This window comes from Vombatus ursinus, unplaced genomic scaffold (genome assembly GCF_900497805.2).
Source record: "Vombatus ursinus unplaced genomic scaffold, bare-nosed wombat genome assembly UNPS02014812.1, whole genome shotgun sequence".
Lineage (NCBI taxonomy): Eukaryota > Metazoa > Chordata > Mammalia > Diprotodontia > Vombatidae > Vombatus > Vombatus ursinus.
In genome coordinates this window covers 12,991,747-13,019,407 of record NW_020954590.1, presented here as the reverse complement: position 1 = coordinate 13,019,407, position 27,661 = coordinate 12,991,747, and the positions used below count along the sequence as shown (strand labels likewise).

At 35.0% G+C, this 27,661-nt stretch overlaps 1 protein-coding gene across 1 annotated transcript in view; it reads right to left on the bottom strand.

The window, feature by feature from the left end:
* Positions 1–445: 445 nt before the first annotated feature.
* LOC114053840 (serine/threonine-protein kinase Sgk3) overlaps positions 446–27,661 on the bottom strand; it is a 159,326-nt gene continuing 132,110 nt past the window's right edge. Inside the window, exons 13-16 of the mRNA XM_027876964.1 lie at positions 18,598–18,693; positions 15,242–15,397; positions 7,835–7,924; positions 446–2,329 (exon numbers count right to left, since the gene is read on the bottom strand). Coding sequence (XP_027732765.1) covers positions 2,159–2,329; positions 7,835–7,924; positions 15,242–15,397; positions 18,598–18,693 — 513 coding nt within the window. The 3' untranslated portion in view covers positions 446–2,158. The remainder of the gene's footprint in view (positions 2,330–7,834; positions 7,925–15,241; positions 15,398–18,597; positions 18,694–27,661) is intronic.

Genomic DNA, 27,661 nt, shown 5'->3' with positions numbered 1-27,661 from the left:
TCCTTCAACTTATTAAATTCATTGACTAGTAACAATCTAATAATTTATTTTCCTAAGAAAGCACATTTTGAAATTATATAGGCATAATATTGGGCAGTTATGTGGTGCAGTGAGTGGATAGAGTGCTAGGCCTGGAGTCAAGAAGACTCATCTTCAGGAGTTCAAATCTGGCCTCACTTATTACTTGTGTAGCCCTGGGCATGTCACTTAACTTTGTTTGTCTCAGTTCCTCATCTGTAAAATGAGTTTGAAAAGGAAATGACAAACCACTCATATCTCTTTGTCAAGAAAACCCCAAATGGGGTCATGAAGAGTCAGACATGACTGAACAACAACAAAAGGCATAATATTTATATTTAATTTTAGTTTGTTAACAATAGGTCACAAGGTTAACAATAACTTTATTTTGTTTTTATATTACATACTAATTGCATGACTCGTATTCTGAAAAACATTAGAATTCTACCTTTTATTGCCTTCTCTTAAAAATACATAATATTGCACTTTCATTTTGGGCAGTTTAGTTTTCAAAGAGTGGCCAAATCAAAACAAATTCTGCAAGACGTTGCAGTTTTCATTTTGATCTACGATAAACAAAAAGCTTCTGTGTAAAAGCAGAATTTACAGTAGTGCCAGACAAAACAAATATTTACAGACAGTGTAGTTACTAAATTATTACTTCTACAGGAAGATACAGTGTTTGAAAGCAATTAGTTTTAAGATACCATTACTTTGAATGAAACTTTTTTCTCCTTTTCATTCTGCAGAGCATCTTTTTAACAAATGTTAAGTATTTTTGATTACTGTTTCAAAAAAAAAATTTTGAAAAAATGTTCAAAGAATCTGAACTGTTATGCTAAGTCAGCCCTTTCATAAATTATGTTTCTCATATACTTTGAAGAACTGTTTGCAAGATATTAAAAAAAAAGTTCTCCCCAACAGATAATTAGGATTCCAAGCTTCTAAGCAGTATTTTCTAGTTCTTCTGGATTTGTAGTCAGTTTGTGCTGGAATTATAAGTGAAAGCCAGCATGCTAGGGGATGGAGATTAAACGAAGGCCAAATTAGCATGTGTTTTTCATAATTGTTAAGTTACATATGATTATTTTACTCAAAATGCTTTTGTAATCAATCCAGCAAACTACAGAGAAAGTCTGCATATTTGAGACAATTTTTGAAATTTCTAATTATATGAGTATTCTAACAAACTTAATACTTGTATGTAACTCCTAATTAATACAATGGCTTTGAAAAAAGTTATTTACATATTTTCAAAGCAAATGCTAACATTCAGAATTAATGCATACCGTACTAAAGATGCTGAAGACAAAAAACAACCTGAAAACAGAGAACATACAAATTTTAAATGCATGATACAGTGCACAGAAAAATGAATGTTTCAGTAATACATGCACAAAATCCACAATACTTGACTGTCCTTTAAATCTTTGGAACGCTAAAGAAATGCAAGCAGTTTATTTTCTGTTTCTTGCATGGAAAAAAAATCAGATGCTAATTTGAACTCCAATGTATTAAAGACAAGGTATTTTCTGTGTTTTTTAATCTTTAAAGATCTGTAGAATGAAAGGACATCAAAACTGTAAGTCAACATGTTTTGTTAACTCTGCACTTTCATTTTAATACTGTCAAGTATGTCAAATTTCAAACAGTGATTTAACATTGCAATATGTTATTTCTTTTCCAACAACAACAAATACAAAAGATAATTGCATAGTTATGACATAACACTAAAAATCACTATGGGGATGATGGACTGAATTCAAAAGCAATATACTGAGCTGTTGGAGGTGTTGAAAACAGCTAATCCTGGATAGATACTAATGTAAACCTATAAGGAAAAACAACAGTAAACAGCAAACATTTTTTGCTTAAAAACGGGTCAATGTAAAGAGTAGCTTGTAAAGTATTTCTTTAAAAATAATCTCAATAAGCAGGAGTAACAAAGTTTAAACTCAACTTTCTGAAATGCCCTATTTTTTTTTCATGTACAGCAGAAAAAAAGTTTTCAAAGATTCCAACTTTACATATAAAAATGAGGCACTAGTTAAGACACATTTTGGAATACTTTCCCATATAGAAAAACTTCACTTTGATCCTTCGGGTTTTTACTTCCTTGGTGTTTTCTGAATGTTGTCTCTTATAAAAACAAATCTTCAGAAGGAGGTGCATAAGAGAAACCAACAAATGCATCATCTGCCTCCAAAACACTGGCATTCACTATGGAATAGTCAGAAGATATACAAACAGAATATGGAACCATTTCTTCTGTAAAGGCTGCATCAAAGTTCCTGATGTCATCTGGTCCAACCTAAAATATTAAAAAGATATTGTATTTATCTAATCTTCATTTACTTTAATCATTTCATTAGACATCTAACATTTATTTGTAAATTTCTTCTTTATAAAGAAATGCTTCTGAAAGTTGCCATGCCCTTCTCTTTTTTCAGTTGCCATACTTTCTTCTTTTCTTGTATTATCTTTTCCCTACTCTACTTTTTCACATTTTATTTTGACAACCTTATCTGCTTTGAATAGCAACACTTATACTAGAATTCAGGATCCTGACAGCAGCAACAAGCATAGTAGGATAGTTTTCTGCACTAATTTAACTAGGTGTTGGCCATAATATTTAATGTATGAGATATGACAAAGTGCACTGATGAAACTTAAACCCCTATTTTTATTAATGAAATTGGATATTTCCATCCTTAGGCAGCTGAAAAAGTAGGTGGGGAGGAAGGAGCTTAGTGGGATAAATCCTACTGACGCTATGGAAAGAAAATTGTTTATTATAATAATGAAAGCAATGGGGGATAAAAAATATACCATCAATGCCTTCCTTTCAGTTACAATGAGGGGCTAAACTAGAAAAGAAAAAAAAGATTTCTTCATTAAGATTGTGATAAGAAGGTATACAGGAGGTCATCATTATCATGTTTAATCCTACAGGTACAAACACACAGATTAAAACAGTTATACTGACAATTTTCACAACTGACAATAGATGGCAATGTGTTACTTTTTCATAAAATAATAGTGTTGGCCTATCTAGATTAGGTTTCTTCATCAAGCAAATGTCTAATTACCAATAATAATAATGACGATAAAAACATTTATATACTATCTACTTTGTGCCAAGCAATTGGCTAAGCGAATATGATCTTATTTGATCTTCAAAACAATCCTGGGATAGATTCAGAATTTTTACCTAAATTATCTCCAAGCCAACCTAGGATTTGCAGGGGGAATAAAAATCTAACATCTACCCCCTGTTTTTCTTGAGGGCAGCTAGGTAGCAAAATGAGGAGAGCACTGGAAATGGAATCAGGAAGACCTGATTCCAATTCTAGCCTCAGACTAGCCATGTGATTGGGCATATCACTTCATCTGTTTGTTTTGTTTTCCTCAACTGTTAAATGAGGCCAGTAATAGTACCTACCTTGCAGGATTGTTGTGAGGATCAAATAAGATAATGTTTGTACAGTACTTAGCACAGTGCATGGCGTATAGTAGGTATTACATAAACACTTATTCCCTTTGGTCCTCTTCCCCCTCCTTTATCTACCTCTCTCCACATTGCATTCCCCCTCCATCATCACACTCGATTCTCTAGAACTCAATCTCAGGCAAATACAAACTAGCTCTAAGATTTAAAAATGGCTTTCTAATAAAAGTGAAACATGAATTTCCAGATTTTCCAAACCTGGCAATAAGATAAAAAAATATGAAAACAGATTTCTAAAAATGGATGGTTTTTTATTCTCTAGAACTCTTAAATAAAACCATGTTTTTATTATACAAACTTTTACTCATTTTAAGGGTTGTTTTTTAGAGGGCAGTATAAATTAATGATTTGCTTTTCATTCCCTCTCTGAACTAGCTGATTCTTTATTCCGGTTTTTACTTATTCTGATTTTTATATTATAATGTTCCCCATTTCCACACTCCCAATTCCATGGTGATCATTACCTTCCAGACCTGTGTCCATCCTAAGCCTATATCCACACTTCTATAGCTACCTCCTTCCCAGATGATACAAAATTCTATCCAATGCCACTCCCATTCCTGAGTGACCATGCAATATTTTTGTTTTACCTGTTACAAGAAAAGAATCTAGCTCTTCTAATATAGGTTCCAAAAGTCAATGATATTTTTGTTTGAGGGTTTATCAGACTTTTTTTTTGGGGGGGGAGTTCAACTTACAATTTGAACAAGGCTATTCTGTCATTTTGTCAATCTTCCTTCTTCCTTCCTTGTCTATTAAATTTTATCTAGTTTGTTTTGGTTCATTGTTCTAAGCCAGTCAAGATCTTCTTGAATCTTTTCCAGCATACAGTGCCTTCCCAGAACTGGGTTATATACAAATCTGCTAAGTTTGCTAGCTATGTACAAGATACTCCAATTCCTAACTCCAGGCATTTTTACTGGCTGTCTCATACCCAGAATTTTCTTTCTCATCTCTATTTCCTTCCCTCCCTGGTTTCCTTCAAATCCCAGCTAAAATCCCCCCCCTTTTTTTTTTACAAAGAAGCCTTTCCTGATCCCCCTTAACACTAGGTGCCTTCCCTTTCTTGATTATTTCCAATTCAGCATACATACATGCAAACATATATGTGTATATATATACATACATACATATATACACACACATACATACATATTGTTGGCATGTTGTCTCTCCTACTGGAATATGAACTCTTTGAGAGCTGGCCCTTTTTCTTTGGACTTTCTCGTATCCCCAGTATTTAGCACAGTGCCTGGCACACAGCAGGTACTTGATAAATACTTGACTGCCATAGTTATGCCTTTAATCAAAATAACCGATAAAAATGCTAAACAGCATAGGGCAAGGTACAGACCTCTAGAGAACTCTTTTCAAGTGGACATAAAAACAATTAATGACTGCCTTTTGGATCTGGTCATGAAACTTCCACTTACTCTGTGTACTAACATACAGCCCATATCTATCTTGTTCATCAGATTGCCATAAAAGACTTAAATGCTTTGCTAAAATCTAAGTAAACCTCTATCTACAGAATTCTTTTGATCTATCAACTTTGTTAAAAAAAAACAAAAACCGAGGTTAGTTTGGTATGAGTTGTTCTTGTTGAAGGCATGTTGGGGTCTTTGTAATCCTTGCTTCCTTTTCTGGTGTTAACCAAGAAGTTCTTTATGATACATGACAGAATTTTGCCAGGAATCCAAATCAAGCTCACTGGCCTATAATTTGCACACTCCATTCTTTTCTCTGTTTTGAAAATCAAGACTTTTTTTCATCCCTAAAGTAATTTTACTTTTCCTCTATAATTTTTTGATCATAGCTCATGGATTTGGAACTGGCTAGGACCTTCAGAGATTCTGTAGTCCAAATTCCTCATTTTTACCAATGTGGAAAGTGATTCCCATAAAGATGAAGTAACTAGTCCAATGTCACATACATAACAAATCTGACTCCAGATCCAACAGCCTTTCTACTTTGAAATACTACAGAAAAGGCATCTAAAGGCATACTTATTAAATATTTCTACTTTTCTTGGTTATCATCTTCCTATATGCCATTTTTTCCTGTTTTTTCCAGTCTAAAAACATTTTCCTTAATAAAGAAAAGAGAAGCAAAAATAAGAAAAACAATTGCGCCTCCTTCTATAGTCTGGTATAGTTATTCCATGAAGGTATCCCATATCTTAGCTACATAAATGTAGTTTACTTGAAGGGACTTAGTTTTCTTTCTTGTTCTAGAGTAACACTAATAACACTTCAAATATACAGAACACAACATACAGAAAAATGTTTTAGTGTAAAAGGGTTAAAAGGAGGAAAGGCAATGATAGAACTAGCTTCAGAATCCAAAGCCAAATCCCTCTAAGTGCAGCAGGAAACTGCCTAAGACCATCAGTCACATAGAAGGTGTTGATCTGCATCAGTGGAGAAAATTCCTCACTGGGAGTGCTCCATAACAAGGAAATCAAAGGTCTGGTTTAAGAAAAAAAAATAAACCAGGAGGGGCTCAGGGTTAATTAACACAGTGACTCACTGACTCACTGATAAGTTAAACATGGAAAGCAAATTTTGGAAAATGTATTTAAAGCAGAGAGGTCCAACAGGATTTTGATGTGTGCGAGTCTTTTATGGTTCGGTTACCATATTAACTATAATCACATGCTTGGTGCTAGGAACACATGCATTCTCTTTAAACAGAATAATGAATAAAGGAGAGGGGAGAGAGAAGACAGGGGCTTAAATTCCAGACAGACATATTTATTAAGGAAATACTTATGTTTGTCCAGCAAACTCCCTCTTTGTTAAAGAACTAATTTCTGTCAATAGCTAAATACTAACTTGCTGAACAACAATTATTCATTTTGCTGAATGCTATGGAAAGTAACTAGGGCAGCTAGGTGGTGCAATAGAGAGAGCGATGGGCCTAGAGTCAGGAAGACCTGAGTTCCAATCTGATCTCAGATACTTACTAGGTGACTCCGGGGAAGTCACTCAATCCTGTTTGCCTCAGTTTCCTCATCTGCAAAATGAGCTGCAGAAGGAAATGACAAACCATTCCAATATCTTTGCCAAGAAAACCCCAAATAGGGTCACAAAGAGTAGGCCATGCCTGAAACAACTGAACAATAAAAAGAAAATAAGAAAATATAAGAGAGTCAGGGAAACATGAGCTCAAGTCCCAACTCGGACACCTAGCAGTTTGACTGAGGGACTCTGGGCAAGTCATTTAACCTCTTAATACCCACAACAACTTTTTAAGACTCTATGTAGTAGAGAGGGTGCTGATCTGTACTGGGAGAGGAAGTTCCTCACCAGGAACTCCTGGCACTGATGAAATCTGGTCAAAATAAAACAGGAGAAAGAGAAATAGTCCCTTGTCAGCTGCTTCCTTTCTGATCCATGAGATATAAAATTAATTATATACTGCCTTGCCAATTCTACAAGATTATTTTATATTGTTATTTATACTTATATCTGTAAACATCTTGCGCCTGTAGAAGATAATAAAATATTTGCTAAATTACAGCTTCTTTGCATAGCTCCTACAATGCAGCATTATCTAGGTGGACAGATGAAGGAGAGGTACTTAAACTTAGCAAAGTTACTTTGGTCTCTTTTTTCTCTATAATGTTACAAAAGAAGGTATAGGTTCCCAGCTACATTCTAACAGCTGATTAGTGGACATTATGAATGGGCCCATAAGCTTACCTGTCAGACATTTTTAGCTGTGCCAATCTAAAAGAACAGTTTTGTAAATAACAAGATTCAAGGAGGTACTCAGGAATGAAACTTGAAATTCATTAGTAAAATGACTTGTGCTAGAGGAACACTTGACACAACTGTTCAGTCATTTTTCAGCTGTGTCTGACTTCATGATTCCATTTGGGGTTTTCCTAGCAAAGATACATGAGTGGTTTGCCATTTCCCTCTCTAGCTTATTTCACAAATGAGGAAACTGAGGCAAACATGCTTAAGTGACTTGCCCAGGGTCACACAGCTAGTAAGTGTCTGAAGCCAGATTTGAACTTAGGAAGATGAGTCTTCCTGACTCCAGGTCCAGCACTCTATCCACTTTGCCACATAGCTGCTGAAAGAGACTCTCTTTAACTGAAAAAACTGATGTAGTCTGATTGACTATGGTAAGTGGCTGAATTACATATATATATATATATTTTTTTTTTCTCACATATTTAGTTACTAACTCCATCTCACTACACATTTGACTTACAGATCTGATGGGATGAAAGTAGCAATACTATAAAGCTCTGCTCCTATACTGATATAAGAAGATATGTGAATATATTAAACTTACCACATTAGGATTAAAAGGTGGTGGAATCTTTTTTTGTACAAGGTCATTCCAGTTGAGTGATTCAAAGAAAGGATGATTTTGAATTTCAAGCTGGAATAAAAAGAAAATTTTGTTAATTCTGTAGAACATAAGCAATTACTGAACTAATTCTGGGCAACCCAACTATCTATTCCCAAATTCACCAGATTATCCCGTTTCCTTTTTCCAAACTTCCTTCTAGACAAGAGCTAAGGGAAAAATATACACAGAGGGGTGGAAGTGTAAACATGCTGTCATCAAACTCTGATTCCAAAGAAACACTTCAGGATTACTTACACCAGTATATCAAAAATTGAGGCAGTGAGGGTACCCAGAGATGTCTTCAGCTGATTGTTACAGAGTTAGAATTATTTTGTGGTACCGGGAAAAAAATTAAACTAAAATTGAAGTGAGAAAAAAATCTTTGCCTCAAATATTACTGATAAAAGTTGGATATGCAAGATACAGAGGAAGCTGACACATATATTTCCCAATAAATAAACAGAGAAAGATAGGAAGAGAGTTCAAAAGAAGACTTGCAAACTGTCAATGATGACTAGAAAACAAACTCCAAATAATAGGGAAAAAAGTGTAAATTTAAATAGCAGTGGTGATTTCACTTTACATCAAGAAATTGGCAAAGATAATATTAAAAATTTAAATAGCCAATGTTGGAAAGGCTTTGAAAAGAAAAGAACATTAATTGTATCAGTGGCAGAGCTATAAATTGGTCCAAATGTTCTGAAATGACTAAACTGTTTAAATATTCCAACCCCGTAATTCTACTCCTGGGCATATACCTTCCAAGAAGGGGAAAGAAAAAAAAGGTCCATTATATACAAACATATTTATAGGAAAAGTGAAAAAAAATTCACCCTAAAGACCATGGGTCTTTCCCATATGCCTTATAGGTGAACCTTCCAGATGTGTTTTCTTCACCATTAGAATGTGAGCTCCTGGAGAGCAGGGACAATTTTGCTTCTTTATTTGTATCCCCAGCACTCAGCACTGTGCTTTCACATGGTAAGCACTTAATGCTTCATTAGTTCATTAATTCATAGGATTATATATTTAGAACTGGAAGAGACCTTGAAGATCAAAGAATACAAACACCTTCATTTTACAGATAAGGAAACTGAGGTTGAGAAGTTAGGTGACTTTCTTAGGGTCAAACAGCTAGTAAGTGTCAGAGGCCACATTTGCCTCCAAGCTCTGTCCACTACGCCTCTAACTGTACTTTTGTTGTAGTAAAGACCTGGAAACAAAGTATGTAGCCATCAATTGGGGAAGAAGGGTTGAACAAACTGTAGTCATTTGATATAAAGGAATATTATTGCAGAGTAAGAAATAATGAATATTTAGGAAAATGGAAAATTTCTACCAATTGATACATACTGAAATAAGCAGAATCAGAAAAATAATATACACAGTGACTATCACAATGTCAATGAAAAGAATACTAAAAGCAAGCTGAACTTGGAGAAATATTTATAACCAATCTTGGTTGTAGAGAACAGATCATGAAAAATATCTTCCTCCACCCTCTCCACAGAGGGGGAGGGCCCTATGGAGGAAGAATTTTGAATAAACTATCAGACATGATCACTGTATGAGTTATTTTTTATTCAACTATTCTTCCTTATAAGGGAGGTTTTAATGTGGGGTGGGGAGAAGGTGGTGTATCTAGAAATGACTGTGGTATGAAAACAAATGACATCAATAAAACAAACAAACAAAAGAACAAAACTACCACTTTTCTGCACTTAAGCAAAGGCACTGTTTGCAGGGCAGTACGTATGAGGAATGGAGTCGGAAATTCTAATGTCTCTAGTTTCCAAATGGCATGAAATAGCCTAGAGGTTGTATCCCTATCTTTTTGTCTAGGCATCAGACCAAGTATTAATAAAAAAATTTAAGCACCCAGGGCCTAATTCCAGATGGATTAATGATTTCCTACAAGTTACTGTAAAAGTAACTCACAAGAGCACATTTCTAATTAGTTTGTGAATTTATTAACAGCATTGTAATATAACATGTTTGTTATATTAGTTATTCCTGACACTGGTTTTTAAAATAGAATTTATTTTATTTAAAGCCCAAAGTATTAAAACAGTTCTAGGCACTTAAGGCATTGGGTGAATAATTTTAATAAAAATGTAAAGTGTTGAAACAGAAAAGAGAGGGAGGGTGAATTAGTGGGTAGTGATGAACACCAGTGATATATTTTTAGAAGAGAAAGAAGAAAAGAGAAAAAAGTTCAGAAGGTGAAAAAAGGGCAATTTTACTGCTATTATGTAAAATTTAATATATACTTTGAAAACCCAAACTATGTAAGAGAAAACTGTTTTCAACCCTCTTTTCTGTTCTTTATATATATACTGAAATATTGATGTTTGTTGCTGAATGTTAAGTCATAATAAAAAAAATTTTAAAGAGGGGCACTAAAAAATAAAAAAAAAGAAATAAGGGGCCAATTTCAATGACCCGTTCCTCCATCTGGGTTTAAGTCAAAGTCAAAAGGACATAGAATGGTAAAATAAATGGAAAACATGTTAGTAAATTACTTCCTAACAAACTTTCCAAAACAGAAAACATCTTATCCTGGATAAATGATAGAAGCTTTACACAATGTTTCTGTCCCAACTATATAACAAGTGAAGCTTGCTGTTATAAGCATTTTCCCAACTGGAACGGTTATAAGAAAGTATGGGGTAACAGGTTTCAGAAGTTGCCTCCTCATTATAGAAACTACACAACTATTACTTATTTTTTTAGTAGTCACTAACCTTTGATGTGGGGCATGACTAAATCAAAACACTGGGGAAAACTTTAAATTCTTTAATATAACCATTATCCTGTGGTTAGTGTAATTACTTGTAATGTGTTTACTGATAGAATCTTAATCTGTTGCTAGTAATTTAACAGTTTATAAATGTTTCAAGTATCTACTGGCCCTCTCATATTTAGAAAAGTTACATTTAAGTGGGCTTTTCTTAGTGTATATTGTAGCTTTTTCATATTATACTTTCCTTCAATGAAACAAAATTAGTTCATTTAATAATAACAGTAATAACTGACAATTACATAGAGCTTTTAAGGTTTGTAAAATGCAGTATATAGTTATTCATTTGATTTTCTCAAGAATCCTAGGAGGTAATACACTACAGATACTAACATTCCTCTTTTACATATGAGAAAACTGAGGCTCAGTGACTTGACCAAGATCACACAATTAGTAGGATTTGTCCACTAGAGAAGAGTGGTAAACCATTCCATTATCTTTACCAAGAAAACCTCATGGAAAGTATTAAAATTATAAAAGATATGACACTGAAAGACGATGCCCCTCAGGTCAGAAGGTGTCCAACATGTTACTAGGGAAGAGTGGAGGACAAGTAAGTATAAGTAGTTCCAGAAAGAATGAGGCAGCTGGGCCAAAGCCAAAAGGAAGCTCAGCTGTAGATGTGTTTGGTGACAAAAGCAAAGTCTGATGCTACAAAGATCAATATTGCAAAGGAACCTGGAAAATTCCAATGGATCTATGAACCAAGGTAAGCAAGATGTGGTCAAATAGGAATTAGAAAATTTAAACATCAAAATTTTGGGTGTTAGTGAACTTAAATGGATAGGAATGGGATGAATTTAATTTAGGTGATTATTATATGTACTATTGTGGGTAGGAATCCCTCAGAACAGACCTGCACAACTTTGCCCTAAGTAGGGGCCAAATTAAAATAGGCTTAAGTTTTTCAAGCCACAGATAGATTAGACTAGAGACAGACTGATGATGGTTGCTGTAGGTCATGTAACAAACAGGGTACTGTGTAGTGGCAACTCTACATTTTTCGTGGGCCTCCTGAAATCTTTTGGCAGGCTGCAAGTGGTCTGTGGGCTGTATGTTGTACAGGCCCGCCTTAGAAGAAAGGGCCCTCATGATCAACAAAAGGGTGAGAAAAGCAGTACTGGGGTACAATCTCAAAAATGACAGAATGATATCTGTACAAATCCAAAGGCAACTATTTAACATCACAGTAATACAAGTCTATGCTCTAACCATGGATGCCAAAGAGGCCAAAGTTGCTCAGTTCTATGAAGAACTGCAACACCTATTTTAGAAATAACACCAAAAAAAGATGTCACATTCATTATAGGAGACTGGAATGCTAAAGTAGGAAATCAAAAGATAATTAGAATAATAGGTAAGCTTGTCCCTGGAGTACAAAATGAAACAGGGCAGAGTTTTCTCAAGATAACTCGCTGGTCATAGCAAACACTCTTTTTCAACAACCCAAAAAGCGACTTCACACATGGACATCACCTGATGGTCAATACAGAAATCAGATTGCTTATATACTTTGCGACCAAATGTGGAGAAGTTCTACACAATTAAAACAGGACCTGGAGCTGACTGTGGCTCAGATGACATGCTTCTTATTGCAAAATTAAGACTTAAATTGAAGAAAGTAGGGAAAACTACTAGGCCTATCGTATAGGTATGACCTAACATCCCTTATGAATATGGAGTAGAAGTAATGAATAGATTTAAGGGATTAGATCTAGTAGAGTGTCTGAAGAACAATGGACAGAGGTTTGCAATATTGTACAGGAGTCAGGAACAAAAAAAAATCCCAAAGAAAGACAGCAAGAAAGCAAAAAGGCTATCTGATGAGGCTTTACCAAACAGCTAAAGAAGGAAAACATGTAAAAGAGAAAGTGAAAGATAAGCTCAACTGAATGCAGAATTCCAGAGAATAGCAAGGAGAGATAAGAAGATTTTCTTAAATGAACAATGCAAAGAAATAGGAGAAAATAACAGAATAGGAAAGACAAGAGATTTCGAGAAAATTAGAGATAACAAGGGAATGTTTCATCCAAAAAGGGGCACGATAAAACACAAAAATGGTAGAGATTCAAACAGAAGAGATTAAGAAGAGGTGGCAACAATATACCGAAGAACTATGTAAGAAAGATCTTAACATCACTAATAATCGTGATGGTGTGGTTACTGATTTAGAGTCACACATCCTGGAGAATGAAGTCAAGTGGGCCTTAGGAAGCATTGCTAACAATAAGGCTAGTGGAGATGACAGAATTCCAGTTGAGCTATTTAAAATCCTAAAAGATGACGCCATTAAAATGTTGCACTCAATCAGCAAATTTGGAAAACTCAACAATGGCCACTGGATTGGAAAAGGTCAACTTATGTCCCAATCCTAAAGAAGCAATGCCAAAGAATGTTCAAATTTCCAAACAATTGCACTCCTTTCACATGCCAGCAAGGTCAAACCTAAGATTCTGGAAGCTAGGCCTCAGCAATATGTGAACTGAAAATTACCAGAAGTGCAGACTGGTTTTTGAAAAGACAGAGGAACTAGAGACCAAATTGCCAACATTTGCTGGATTTTGGAAAAAGCAAGGGAGTTCCAGAAAAACATCTACTACTGTTTCATCAATTGCACTGAAGCCCTTGACTGTGGATCACAACAAGCAAGTTCTCAAAGAAATGTGAGTTCCAGACTGTCTTACTTATCTCCTGAGGAACCTGTATGTGGGTTAATGGCAAACTACTCCAGTGGAACAGAATATGGAACAACTGATTGGTTTAAGAATGGAAAAGGAGTATGACAAGGCTGCATACTGTCACTTTATTTAATTTATACGCAGAGCACATCATGCAAAATGTCAGACTGGATGAATCAAAATCCAGAGTTAAGTTTGCTGGGAGATATCAACACTCTCAGGTATGCAGATGATATCATTCTGATGGCAGAAAGTGGAGAAGAATTAAGAAGCCTCTTGATTAAGGTAAAAGAGGAGAATGTAAAAGCTGGCTTGAAGCTTAACATTAAAAAAATCAAGATCATGGCAACTGGTCCCATCACTTCCTGGCAAATAGAGGGAGATGAAATGGAAGCAGTGTCAAATTTTATATTCTTGTGCTCAAAAACCATTGCAGATGGTGACTGCAATCTTGCAATCAAAAGACACCTGCTCCTCGGGAAGGAAAACCATGGTAAATTTGGGCAGCATATTAAAAAGCAGAGATATCACCTTGCTGACAAAGGTCTGTTATAGTCAAAGCTATGGTTTTTCCAGTGGTAATATATGGCTTTAAGAGCTAGACTGTAAGGAAAGCTAAGTGCTGCAGAATCAAAGCTTTTGAACTGTGGTACTACAGAAGACTTCTGAAAGTCCCTTGGACAGCAAGATCAAATCAGTCAATACTTAAAAGAAATTAATTCAGGCTATTCACTGGAAGGTCAAATACTAAAGCTGAAGCTTAAATATTTTGGCCACATAATTAGAAGATGGGACTTATTAGAAAAGACTGATGTTGTTAAAGATTTAAGGCAAAAGGAAAAGGAAACAGTAGAGGATGAGATAGACAGACAGTGTCATGAAAGCAATAAACACGAGCATAGACAGACTTTAAGAGATAGTGGAAGACAGAAAGGCCTGGAGTGATACAGCCCATGAGGTCATGAAGAGTCAGACATGACTCAACAACAACAACAATAATGGATTTGTGCTCAGGTATCTCTTAACAACGGCAGCTAGGTGGCAAAGTGGATTGAGGGCCTGGAGTCAGGAAGAACTGAATTCAAATGTAGCTTCAGACATTACTAACTATGTGACCTTGGACAAGTCACTTAACTCCATTTGCCTTAGTTTCCCCATCTGTAAAATAAGCTGGAGAAGGAAATGACAAACCACTCCAGTATCTTTGCAAGAAAACCTCAAATGAGGTCACAAAGAGTCAGACTGAAACAAGTGAACAACAACTTTGTTAACTCCCAAAGTTCTTCTGTCCCCTCAAGAGAGAATCATCACATAAAACACTGGAGAAATTTCCTGAGACTTTTTTTTTTTTTACATGACCAATGTGAGAATTTGTTTTTCTTAACTACACAAGTTTGTAGTGTGGGATTTTCTTTTTTTCTTTCTCAATGGTTGGGAGAAGGTGGGGTCAGGGCAGGGGACACAAAGGTGAGAGGAGGATAGTGTTTTTTGTCTGGAAAAACAAAATTTAATTTAAAAAAAGTTGGGAGAAGATATATGACTTGTAAGACACTTCGGCTTTCTGGTTACACTTCTTTAATAGATTATTTCAAGATACCAATTTTTTTTTTTGCAATTTCAAGGATATGTTTCTATACAGTCATTATCTGCATACATATAAACATATTATGTCTACACACATATTATGTGTGTGTGTGTATATATATATATGTGTGTGTGTGTATGTGTGTAAATGTGAATCCTGGATATCACAAATAATAAAATATAAAAATTAGAAGACATCTTCCTTAGCCATTAATAAATATACATCTAAGTTCTTTTAATAATCTTCTTAAAATAAGCAAAATTATTATTGAAAATATTACATACAAAGTCTTCTTTGGCACCGAGTCGATTTTGCCTGTCTTTTTCAAGAAGTTCTTCCAGGATGGACCAGGCTGTGAGGCTCACTCCTGGCCTCAAATTTAGGGGTTTATGGAGTATGTTTTCATACATCTCGGCAACATCTCGACAATAAAATGGAGGCTACACAAAGGCAAAAGGAAAAACATTTGAGTAATAGCCGAGGTCACCAAAAGTAGGCTGAGATTCTGCAGCTAAAAATACCTGGGCCCCAACTATCCCATTTCTAGTTAAGCCTAGAACCTCCATCTGAGTTCTCACCCATCCCTCCACAGTGGGTACTATAAGAAATTTGGGGAATGGCTTGGTCATTCACAAAACACAGGGCTTTCTGGGCCTCTATAAATTCAATCACAAAACTGAAGTAAAGAGTCTTGATAACACAGCTAATCATTTATTTATTCTTGTCTGACTGACTGGTGATAAATTCTAGAATAAAAATAACAAAAACAGATTTCACAATAAATTTCAGCTTCATTACTCTTTAAATACAATAGTTTCTCTGATAATATTCAAAAGGACTGTAAGGTGATCTTCAAAATTTTAGCGTTACAGTAGTTCAGTTTTTAATGCATAGCTACCAGCATTAAACATCTTGATATATGAAATGTAACATTATAAAAAGGAAGAAATGTAAAGACTTACAAATTACATTCATTTCACATGAGTAAAAATATTTTGTTTTTACATAGTTAACTTTAACACTACTATCTCATAAATTATATGAAGCAATGTCAAAAGATTTGATTACTAACATTTTGAGGAGATCAACAGGAAGAATAAATACTACTTCATTTTGGCTCTGGCTAAGTGTTTCTTGATACTGAACCACCTCTTCTTTTGGTTAATTGTATTGATAAGATTATTGAGATTGAACAATTAAACGAAGTGCTGACCATTTCTACCAAACATGGGACTTAAGTTAAAGAAAAGGTTAAAAAGTTAGAAAGTCAAGAAATTTCCCATGGGAGTGAAGTGAAGATAGAATTTCTGACCAGTTCTGATAGCAATGATAAAGATTCCTTAAAAAATGGGAATACTAATTCAGATATAGGAATTAATTTGAGTTTATCAGTAAAAAAATTATAATGTTGAATGCTAAAATTTACTTTAACATTTAGCATTTAGGGAATTAATTAGTTGAAAAAGGAAAAAGGAAAAGAGTTAAAGTTATGAGAATTTCTTTGAGTTTTACCTTTACTCTTCTTAAAATAAGCAAAATTATTATTGAAAATATTACATACAAAGTCTTCTTTGGCACCGAGTCCATTTTGCCTGTCTTTTATCTTTTATATTATATTTAACCATGGAGTTAAATGTGTTTTAAAATAACAAAAAATAGAATTTACATATGAAATTAGAAAGTATTCTCTAATAGAAGAATCTGATAAGGGATGATCTAGGTAAAGGGTCTGATTCCAAATTTCATAAGTTAATCAAATAAGTATACTAGAATAAATAAATGATTAGCTGTGTTATCAAGACTCTTTACTTCAGTTTTGTAGTTGAATTTACAGAGGCCCAGAAAGCCCTGTGTTTTGTGAATGACCAAGCCACTCCCCAAATTTCTTATAGTACCCACTCTGGAGGGATGGGTGAGAAATGAATTTCCAAGTATGATTTCTTGGTGTTTTATGTAAATTGTTCTAACAAGCTTGCCTATATATTTTCATTTGGGCAACTATATTATGTGTTCAAAAAACACATAATGTTTTCTACTGTATATTTCTTACTTTACAGTCAACATTATTATTTTACATTTCTCATCTTTTTTTCCTTCAAAGAGTTTAAAATATTTCATATTGTGAACTACTAGTAATGGGGAAACTAAAGTGGAGAATTAAGTTGTTTATCAATGTATGGAAATTATTAGTACAACTAAGGAACTATAACTGTTGGGCAGGGTCACCCCTTAAAGCAGGAGAAAGTCAGAGCAAGACTGTCTTCCTTATTATCACATCCTCTTAGATTAAAAACTTCTTATTTTTAAGTGTATACTTGGAGCCACTGGGAAGTAACAATGGTATTATAAAAGAAAAATATGTATCAATAAAACATTAAAAGAAAAAAATCTGTGTGTAGCAGAAACCAGTATTATCAATTGACAACAGATATGGTAGCATTGCTCCTGGAAGAGGAAGTTCTTCCTCCTGGTGGTATCCAATGAGTGCCTTTATTCATTACAAAAGCATTTATTAAGGGTTTATTGTATATTCAACATTGTAGTTAAGAGACAGAACAGTACCATGGCATTATCTTTCTAATCCTTCAGTATCAGAAACTCCAAAAGACTCTCGTTGACATCTTTTTTTGTCCCCTTTGGGACCACTACTGCAAGCTGCCTATAGGGGATATCTGGGAAGGAGGAGAGTTAGGGAGAAACTCCTCCACAACCAACTTCCAAGTATCCTTTCTGAGGATAAGCTAACTCTTTTAATCCTGGGGAAATCTAGGAAAGATAAAAATGTAAAGCCTATTACCATCTTGTGGCAATATAGGTAAAATTCTATTGAACTTTTAATTTCAGGATACATATTCAGGGACAGAAGTTTAAAAAAAAAAAAAGATGCTTAAGTTATTTATAAGAAGTCTAAAGAGAATCCTTAGTTATTGGAGATCTCTTAGAACCTAAGCCCTTGTGTTACCCCACCCCTTCTGGTATCTTCCAATTTCCTTCTTATGAAAAAGACTTCTATATTCCTACTAATAAGTAGGGCTATCTAGGCTGAGTACACAAGATTACAGTCCCTCTGTTATTCTGCTGGTACTAGGTCTCAAGCACATCTGATAATCCTGTGACATACATAATGAGTAGTTAGATTACTTATGTTTTTATATTCAAGATCTTAAATTTGACAAATCCTCAGGTGCTAAGGAGGCTGGGAAACCATGGAGTTAAATGTGTTTTAAAATAACAAAAAATAGAATTTACATATGAAATTACAAAGTATTCTCTAATAGAAGAATCTGATAAGGGATGATCTAGGTAAAGGGTATGATTCTTCCAAATTTCGTAAGTTAATCAAATAAGTATACTGTATTTCAATATCCATTTCCACTAAAAACAGTAATGGGAATAACCAAGATGACTGTGAAATAAACATAATCAAAAAAGTAGAATTAGACTTGATGACTAAAACAAAAAATTAAACTTTTGTTTTCCTGTGTATTGTTAATTTGTCATTCAGTCTGGCTGCCTTTCTATGTCTGCCAACCCCCATCCCAACCCCTTAAAAACCCACCTGCCAAAAATACTAGCAGTTTACAACAAAAAATCAGCCACAATTATTTAAAATTGATAGAGGAGAATAAAGAATACATACCAACCCATACAGCATTTCATACAGAACGGCACCAAGGCACCACCAATCTACAGTATTGTCATAGGGCTGTTTTCTGATCACTTCTGGTGCAAGGTACTACATAGAAGATTAAACATTAAAGATTAATTACTTAAGCAAGTGTCATTAATGCAAAGTTAGTAAAAATACTTCAGAAATGAAAACTAGTATGGCTCGATTATTCTATCATTAAAAAAAATAGGCTTTTCTACTCTACCATAACCGATCTACTACTTTCATTTCTTGGATATTTATACTATTATAGAAGACGACACAAACTTTTGCTGGAATATAAGCTACTTTTCAATTTTTAGAAGCCCAGCAATTATCAGAGCATATATATATTGGGGAACAAATAGGGGTAGTGATTGTTTAAAAGCTGCTGATATTTAGCAGTGAGCAGGAATCTGGTGTGGAAGTTGAGTTGAGAAGATATGATACCACAAGTCTCTGGAGGAGAAGTATGAGAATGGGGAAGAGGGTTGGTCCTGGTACTCTTCTTCCCCATGGAAATGACCTTGAGCTTCAGAGAGGAAGGCTATTGGCCATGAAGGTCTACCAGGTCTTCAAAATCAACTAGTCTACATGATTCACTAGTTGGGAAAGCCTTATATTAGATCTTTAGGCTCACCACCTAATGAATTTCACATGAAACTTAAGGCCATCTGATCATTTTAGTGAACTTAATAGGACCATAATCAATTATCAGATAAAAGACCCAGAAGAAAACAGCACACCATTAAATAAATTTGTTTATCTATGTTTATTTGTTACAAGATGTGTATTTTTTAAAAATAGTGTGTGTGTGTATATGCGTGTGTGTGTGTGTGTGTGTGTGTGTGTGTAGGGAAGACATACATAAACAGAAAAAATTGTGAAACAAACACATGTTGAATTTATTACATGTTTTAACATTAAGGTACCTGAGACCTGTGGTTTCATATGTAATCCTTTTTCTATTCTTTGTATGAAGAAATGTTTGTGCTTGTAAAGTTCAGAACAAATACAAAAATTACATTAAAAAAGACTAAGTAAGCAGTGAAAAAACATTTTGGGCAAGTCTTAGAGGATATTTTTTCCTATTTTACTTAGATCTAGAAACTCAGAATTAATCATATCTTTCTTCCTTGGAGAAAGCATGGATTTCATTCAGCAACTACACATCAAGGATCTATGATTTATTCAGCATGAATACTCTCTTCACTACTAAAGCAGACTGCATCCTTTTTAAGCCGTAGTAGTTGGTGCATTGATTGTTTTTGTTTTAAAAAATGCATCACCAAATTTTTGGTAAAGATTCCCTAAATGTGTGGTGTTCTCTGAACAACATAGCATTAGACTAAGTTTATATACACGGATCAATCAGGGCTTGTGGTCAGCTAGCATAGATATTTTCCCACAGCGCATTAAAAGACTTTAGTTGTTATTGTGCTGTAAGAAATGATGAACAGGCTGACTTCAGAAAAACCTGGAAAGACCTGTATGGTCTGATGCTGAGTGAAGTGAGCAGAACCAAGAGAACACTGTACACAATAACAGCCACTTTGTGTGATGATAATATTGATAAACTTAACCCTTCCCGGCAATACAAGGATCGAAGACATCTCCAGAGCTCTTGTGATGGAAAATGCCATCCACATCCAAAGAAATAACTATTCAAGTTGAATTGCTATTTTTTTCTCTTCTGTTGAGTTTTGTTTCCTTTTTCTGATGGTTCCTCCTATTGGTTTTAATTTTTACTTACAACATCACTAATGTGAAAATACGTTTAATATGAATGTAAATGTATAGCCAATATCAGATTGTGTGCCGTCTTGGGGAGGGGGAGAAAAATTTTAAACTCAAAAGCATATGGAAGTGATTATTGATAAATCAAAATAAATTAATAAAAAAAGACTTTAGTTGGAAACTATAATCCTTTTCTTTAGGGAAAGTCAACCAAATTTACAATGTTTGATTCTTAGTAATTAATAGCAGCTATTTTCCAAAAATATTTAGAGATCAATTACTCATTAGAGTAACCATTATTTACATTTAAAGTATCAAAATAGTAAAACAAATTATAGCTTCTTACGGATCATATAGTAGTATATTTAGTATAAAGCATAGTCTCCTTCCATGTTAAATATACATTGTTTTTTTGGGGGGAGGGGGAGAACTCAAAACACTTCCATTTGCGAGTGCTGTGTGATACAGAAAATAGCATTTAGTAACTTCAGATCATAAAATTAATACAGGTTTCAAAGGAAAAAATGTTTTATCTCCCTCCAAAAAAAAAGGCTTTAAAAAAAAACATTGCTATCCTAGAAAACTACAAATAAATTAGATTATTCTCTCATGGATGTATCCAGCAAGGATGGCTGAAAACATACTTAAGAATTAGGTGAAAGATTAGAAGTTTAATTGAATTCAAGTATTTATTAAGTACTGACTATGGGTAAAATGGAAGAGTGTATAGAGAACCAGCCTTTAAGTAAGGAAGACCTGAGTTCAAGTCCTGGGAGTTCTCATTTTGGGATTTCTTTCAGGAGGTGATTGGTAGTGAATTCTTTCAATTTCTACTTTACTCTCTTGCTCTAAGATATCTGGGCAGTTTTCCTTTATAATTTCTTGAAATATGATGTCTAAGATCTTTTTTTTTTAATCATGGCTTTTAGGTAGTCCAGTAATTCTTAAATTATCTAGCTCTTTTTTTCCTATGAGATAGTGCACATTTTCTTCTTTTTTTTTCCAGCTGTTTGACTGTTTTATTGTTTTTTTTTTTTCTCATGGAGTCATTTAAGTATTTAAGTATATGTTGAAATAGTAAAAAAGGTTCTATTCTGGACTATGGACTTGCAGATTCTATTTCATTCACCACATGTTTTCAACATTTTAACTACAATAATTCTGGAAGGCACTATTAATTAGGATTATAATTAGCTTTAAAGAGTCACCATTAGCTTTGCTCTTTATTCCTCAAATTCAATTGGTTGCCAAATCCTGTTGATTCTATCACCTCAATCTTTTTTTTTTTTACTTCCATCAACCTCCTTTTCTATGTTACTGCAATCAACAGATCTCTCTTATGCACCTTCTGTCCCTCTTTTCTACAGCCTTCTTTACTTCAGCCTAAAACACCCACAACCACATGCCTACTCCCTTAACCAACCCAGTTACTGAAGCTACTGGGCTACATAACAGACCCTGCTTATGGCCTTAACTATTCTCTATTCCTTTAACCCTTGGATTTTGGTTCATAGTTCTTTAATTCTAACCACTTTACTGATAACCTTTTTCCCAAGGTAACAATAGTAAGAATGAATGAATTAATAAGCACTATTAAGCTGACTACGTGCCAGAACTGTGTTACTATAATAGCTTCAGTTGAGGAATGTCTGAATAAGTTGTGGTAAATGAATGTGATGGAGTATTTCTGTACTGTAAGAAATGAGAAAATAGATGATTTCAAAGTAACAAAAAAACAAAGACATGGAAAGACTTGTATGAACTGAAGCAGTGTGAAATAAGTAGTTATAAAAACAATTTTTAAGACTTAAAAACTTATGAAAAATGAAATGTGTAGGACCAGGTGATTAATTTTACACAATAGCACTGTAATAACAAACAAACTCTGAAAGCTGTAAGAACTATGATAAATAAAATGGCCATCCATGATTGCAGAGGACCAAAAGATGAAACATACTCTCTCTGCCTCTTCACTGAGAGTTTATGATTCAGGACAGAATGAGACAAATACATTTTTGTATACAGCAAATGAGAGAATTTGTTTTGCTTGACTATGCATATTTGTTACAAGGAATTCTTTTCTTTTTTAATGAGGTAGGGAGAGAAAATAGATGTATTCATTTTACAATACAATTTAAAAAGAGGTGGTGGGTGCTACATATGTGGGATATAGCATGTACTTTTGGATGAGGTCACTGTATTGTTAGTGTTACTTAAACGTTTTACATGTTACAAGAGACCTCTTATGAAGTGGGGGTAATCTGTAAATGTTTATAGGTAAAACACATCAATAAAATGTTAAAAAACACTATAATACCTTTCTTAATTCATCTTTCTAATTCCAATCAATCCTTTCTCCAATTTGTCTTCTATACTACTGCCCGAGTAATCTTCCTACTACACTATTACATTCACATTTTTCTTCTCAAAAACTTTCAATGGCTCCCTTACACTTACAAAATAAAATACAGTCTGACCAAGGTAGGCATTCAAGCTCCCCACAATCTGAATCCAACATACCTATCTAGATTTGTTCCTTGGAGTCAATATTCCTGCCACACCAAATGACAAGTTTTTGCCCTTTATAGTTTTGATGGTTCAAGACACCATGTATCTCCATCTGTTGATAATCATTCCCTCAATACCCAACTTCAGGTGTCCCCAACTTTCACCAAACCCCCTGACTCTCCCCTTCAGGTAAAAATGATTTCTTCAAATTTTTCATGATTTTTTTGGGGCTTTCTTTTGTCATATACAGTGTTTTTTCCTCGAGATAATTATTTATATACATGGGTTAGTCAATCAACAAGCATATATGTAAGCTTCATACTGGCCTCTCTGTTTTCTTGATGTTCTCTTAGAATTCCTTGCTGTTCAGTCGTGTCTGACTCTTTGTGACTTCCATTTTGGGGTTTTCTTTGCAAAGATACTGAAGTCTCCAGCTCTTTTTACAGATGAGCAAGTTGAGGCAAATAGGGTTAAGTGACTTGCCCAGGGTCACACAGCTAGTAAGTGTCGGAGGCCAGATTTGAACTCAGGAAGATGAGTCTAGCCACCCTCCAAAGTAAATTTATTGTCGTTCAATTGTTTCACTTGTGCCTGATTCTTCATGACCCCATTTGGAGTTTTCTTGGCAAAGATACCGGAGTGGTTTGCCATTTCCTTTTCCAGCTCATTTTCCAGATGAAGAAACTGAAATTAAGTGACTTGCCCAGGGCCACACATTCATTAAAAGTCTGAGGCTGGATCTGAGCTCAGGTCTTCCTAACTCTAGGCCTGGTGCTCTATCCACTGTGCCACCTAGCTGCCCTACTAAGTACAAAAATATGTATAAACATGTGGTCTCTTCTGATAAAACATAAGCTTGTATTCACATTTCACTCTACTCATACAGCTCTCACACCTTAGTTCAGGCCCTCATTACCTCTCACCTTTATTATCGCAGCAGCTTCCTAACCGGGATCCCTGCCTGCAGCTTGTCCCCTGTCTGATTCATCCCTCATAAAGCTGCCAACTGATATTCCTGAAGCAGTTTTGGCCAGGTCACTGTCCTGCTCATAGCATTCCAGAGGCTTCTTCTGGACAATAAGCTGTTTGCTAATTAAAGCTCCAGGCTACCTTTTCAGGATATTACACCTTACTTTCCTTTATATAATTTCAGTGCTTTCCCTCTTTTAATTATTTCCTATTTATCCAGCACATAGATTGCTTTTTGCATGCAGTCAATCTTCAACATTCATGTGTTTAACTTTCTCAACTGCAAATATTCATGTGATTTTATTAGTAACCTCATCATCACTTTACATTGGCAACCTCACACATTCATGTCTATGTGCAGTAGGAAAAAAAAAAAGAGGCACGATGCATGCAAATTTGTGGCCACTATCCCATTAGGCACTTCAGTGGTTTTCTTCATGCTACTGTTGGAAAGGGCTCCCCATGCATTCACTACACATTTGCATTGTTTGCTTTTAAAACTCAAGTTCTGTGTTACAATTATGCCACCAAAGAATAGTGCAAGTCCTTTGGGCTCTAAGGTGATGTTGAGACCTTGCCCTCCCTTTAGCAGCGACTAAAATCCCAGCAATTTCTTCCTTGGATTTCAGAGGGTGGACAAGGTAGAGAGGTGTACAGCAGTATAGCACACAGTACAACATCCTCACACTACCATCTAACATAGTGGAAGGTAAGATTCAGGTTAAAAAATGTTTTAGTTCTAAGAATTTTATTTGCTGTACAGTATTTATGGTACCATAGATTTCATGTTATAAAAAGTGAATATTATCTGAAATCAATGTTTTCTTTTTTAATTGAGATGTTGGCACAAAAAGTAATAGAATTCTAGGGAATTACTAGCAAGAAAAAGTTATTGCTGAAACCAATTTTATTCTGTGTACTGCATATTATGGGTTATTCATGATTAATGTATTAATGTATTAGGAAGAGTTCATATTATCAGAATTAATTTTTTGTTATAAAGAACCGTATGCAGAAAAGTGTATATTCAGCAATCTTTGCAAAAGATTATAATTTTTGGTAGTCGTAGGAAACTAACCCCCTATTTCCTATAGGTTCAATATATCAACATTCCTGTTTTTTTACTTCTGTGTTTTCTAGGAATGTTTACTCCACCACCCCAATCCCCTTGGGAAAGTTGAGGACTGATTGTATTTGTTTGTTCTGTCTCCCCCATTAGACCGTAAGCTTCTTGAAGGCAGGGACTGTCTCTTGCCCCTTTTTTGTATCACCAGAGCTTAGCATAGTGTCTGACACATAGTAGGCACTTAATAAATGTTTATTGAATGAATGAATACATCCTATGTTCCAGGCAAACTGATCAACTTGCTATGCTGTGTACATGATAAATATAAAGGAGAGATCCATGCAAAACATCCCTATTTCCAATTCCTGTGCCTTTGAAAAACATCTGGAATGCACTTCCTCCTCACTTCTGCCTTGCAGAATCCCTCAGCTTTCTACAAACTCACTTGGCACCACCAGAATCTTAGACCTCTGAGCTGCTATTGGTCTTCTTCCATTACTCTGTACTTACTTTGTGTATATTTTGCAATTACTTATCTGTGATTATGCTATTTCCCCCAATTAGGCAGCCAGGTAGCACAGCAGCTAGATCACTGGGCCTGAAGGATGGAAAATCTGAGTTCAAATCTAGTCTTACTAGCTCTGTGATGCTGGGCAAGTCACTTAAGCTCTGTTTGTCTCAGTTTCCTCAACTGCAAAATGTGGATAATAATGGCACCTGTTTCCCAGGGTTGTTGTAAGGATAAAAAAATGAGATATTTGTAAAATGATTATTAGCACAGTGCTAGATAGGCACTATATTCATTCACACTTCCTTTCTCCATGCTCACCCCAGCCCCTAACTCCCAACCCAATAGAATGTAGCTCAGCACCTAGAATAGCGCTTATCATTTAATAGAAGCTTACTCTGTAACGCAGAGAGCATAACTACAATGGGCTGGCCATGTTGTTCCAATGTAAAACATACGCTAGTCAAAAGGACTGTTTTTTGAAGAATTCAGACAAGGCAAGTGCTCACATGGTGGTCAGAAGAAGAGATACAAGGACACTCTCAAGGTCTCTCTTAAGAACTTTGAAATCGTTTGTGTGACATGGGAAACACTGGCACAGGACCACTCAGCATGGCGTACCTTCATCAGAGAAGGTACTGTGCTCTATGACCAAAGCAGAACTGAAGTAGCTCAAAAGAAACATGAGATGCACAAATTTAGAGAATCCACCCAAATGTTCGCCTAGACTAATTTATGTCTGACCTGTGGTAGAACATTCTGAGATCATATTGGTCTGGTTGGTCATAGTCAGACACACCGCAACTTGACTCTAGCATAGTGATATCATTTTGGTCTTCTTCTGGAACCAAGGACAACAACCAACCAACCAACCAACCAACCAATAAGGAGCTTAATAAATGCTTGCTATGGTATTCCTGTTCTACCTACCTTTTACCCCTAATGAAAGTAATCAATCCATTCCATCAAATTTTTCACATTGCTTTGCATGGATCTCTTTTTTATGTTTATCAAATTCTGTTTTGAATTTACAGTAAATTGTATATAGTTAATTATCCCCTGTACCAGCCTATAAACTCCATGAAGTCAAATATCTTTATATCCCTAGAACAGGACAAAACAGAGATCTAGATGAGTGTTTGTTGAATTGAATCCTAGACAGTGTATTTTAACTGCATTTTATTTTTATCTTAGAGGAGGAAAAACTATAAAGATTTTGTAACCAAAAAAAAAAAAAAAGATCCATCCCTCTGGGGCAGCTAGGTGACTCAGTGGATAGAGCACCAGCTCTGGAGTCAGGAGGACCCGAGTTCAAATCTGCACTCAGACACATAACACTTACTAGCTGTGTGACTCTGGGCAAGTCACTTAACCTCACCAAAAAAAAAAAAAAATCCATCCCTTTAATCAATTGTTAAGCAGTCCTCTGATTAGCAATCTAGTTAATTATATGTTCAAGTTAATGGAAAAATCAATCAATTTTTAAAGAAAAAGAATATAATTAAATATACTTACAAAAATGTAAAACATACCTTATACTGTTCATAGTGAATTATGTTCACACATAATTAAACATTTTTGATATTCCAAGGACACCCTAGGATCACTTCATGGCCACCATTTCCAAACTATGGTATCTGCACTTTGGTACTCTGCATCATCTTCATCCTCTTTATCCCCTTCCCACATTGGACTTTGTCCCTAGAACCACTCTGGGTTCTGATAGGTAAATAAGGTAAAGCTTTCCTTGCTGGAAACCAGGCATTGATTTCCAGCTCCCATTTCCAAACCATGGCTCCTTGAATTACCCCTCCCATTTCCAAGGTTCCTTTAGGTGTTGTTTTCATTAGAACACGGGCTCCTGGATGGCAGGAACTGTTTTGCTTGTTTGTATTTGTATCCCCTGTATTTAAGGTTTTGCAAATGTTGATCATTTGCGCCTCACAACAGCCCTAGCACATAATTAAGAGCTTAATAAATGCTTTATCATCTGTCCATTCCCTGATCATCATTATGATGAAACTACCACAATACTATATATGCAAAAGTGCTGGTTGACTGCCAACTGATGCAAAGGGAAGTAAGCAGGAGAAGGAAAGCCACATATACAATGACTACAACAATGTAAATATAAATAGCAATAACAAATCAGTTGACTATGGGGACTATGACCACGGAACGCTATAGATTTTTTTGATATATTGGTCAATTTTGCTAAGTTTTTTTTTCCCTTTATTTTATTCTTTGTTAAAAGGGACGGTTCACTG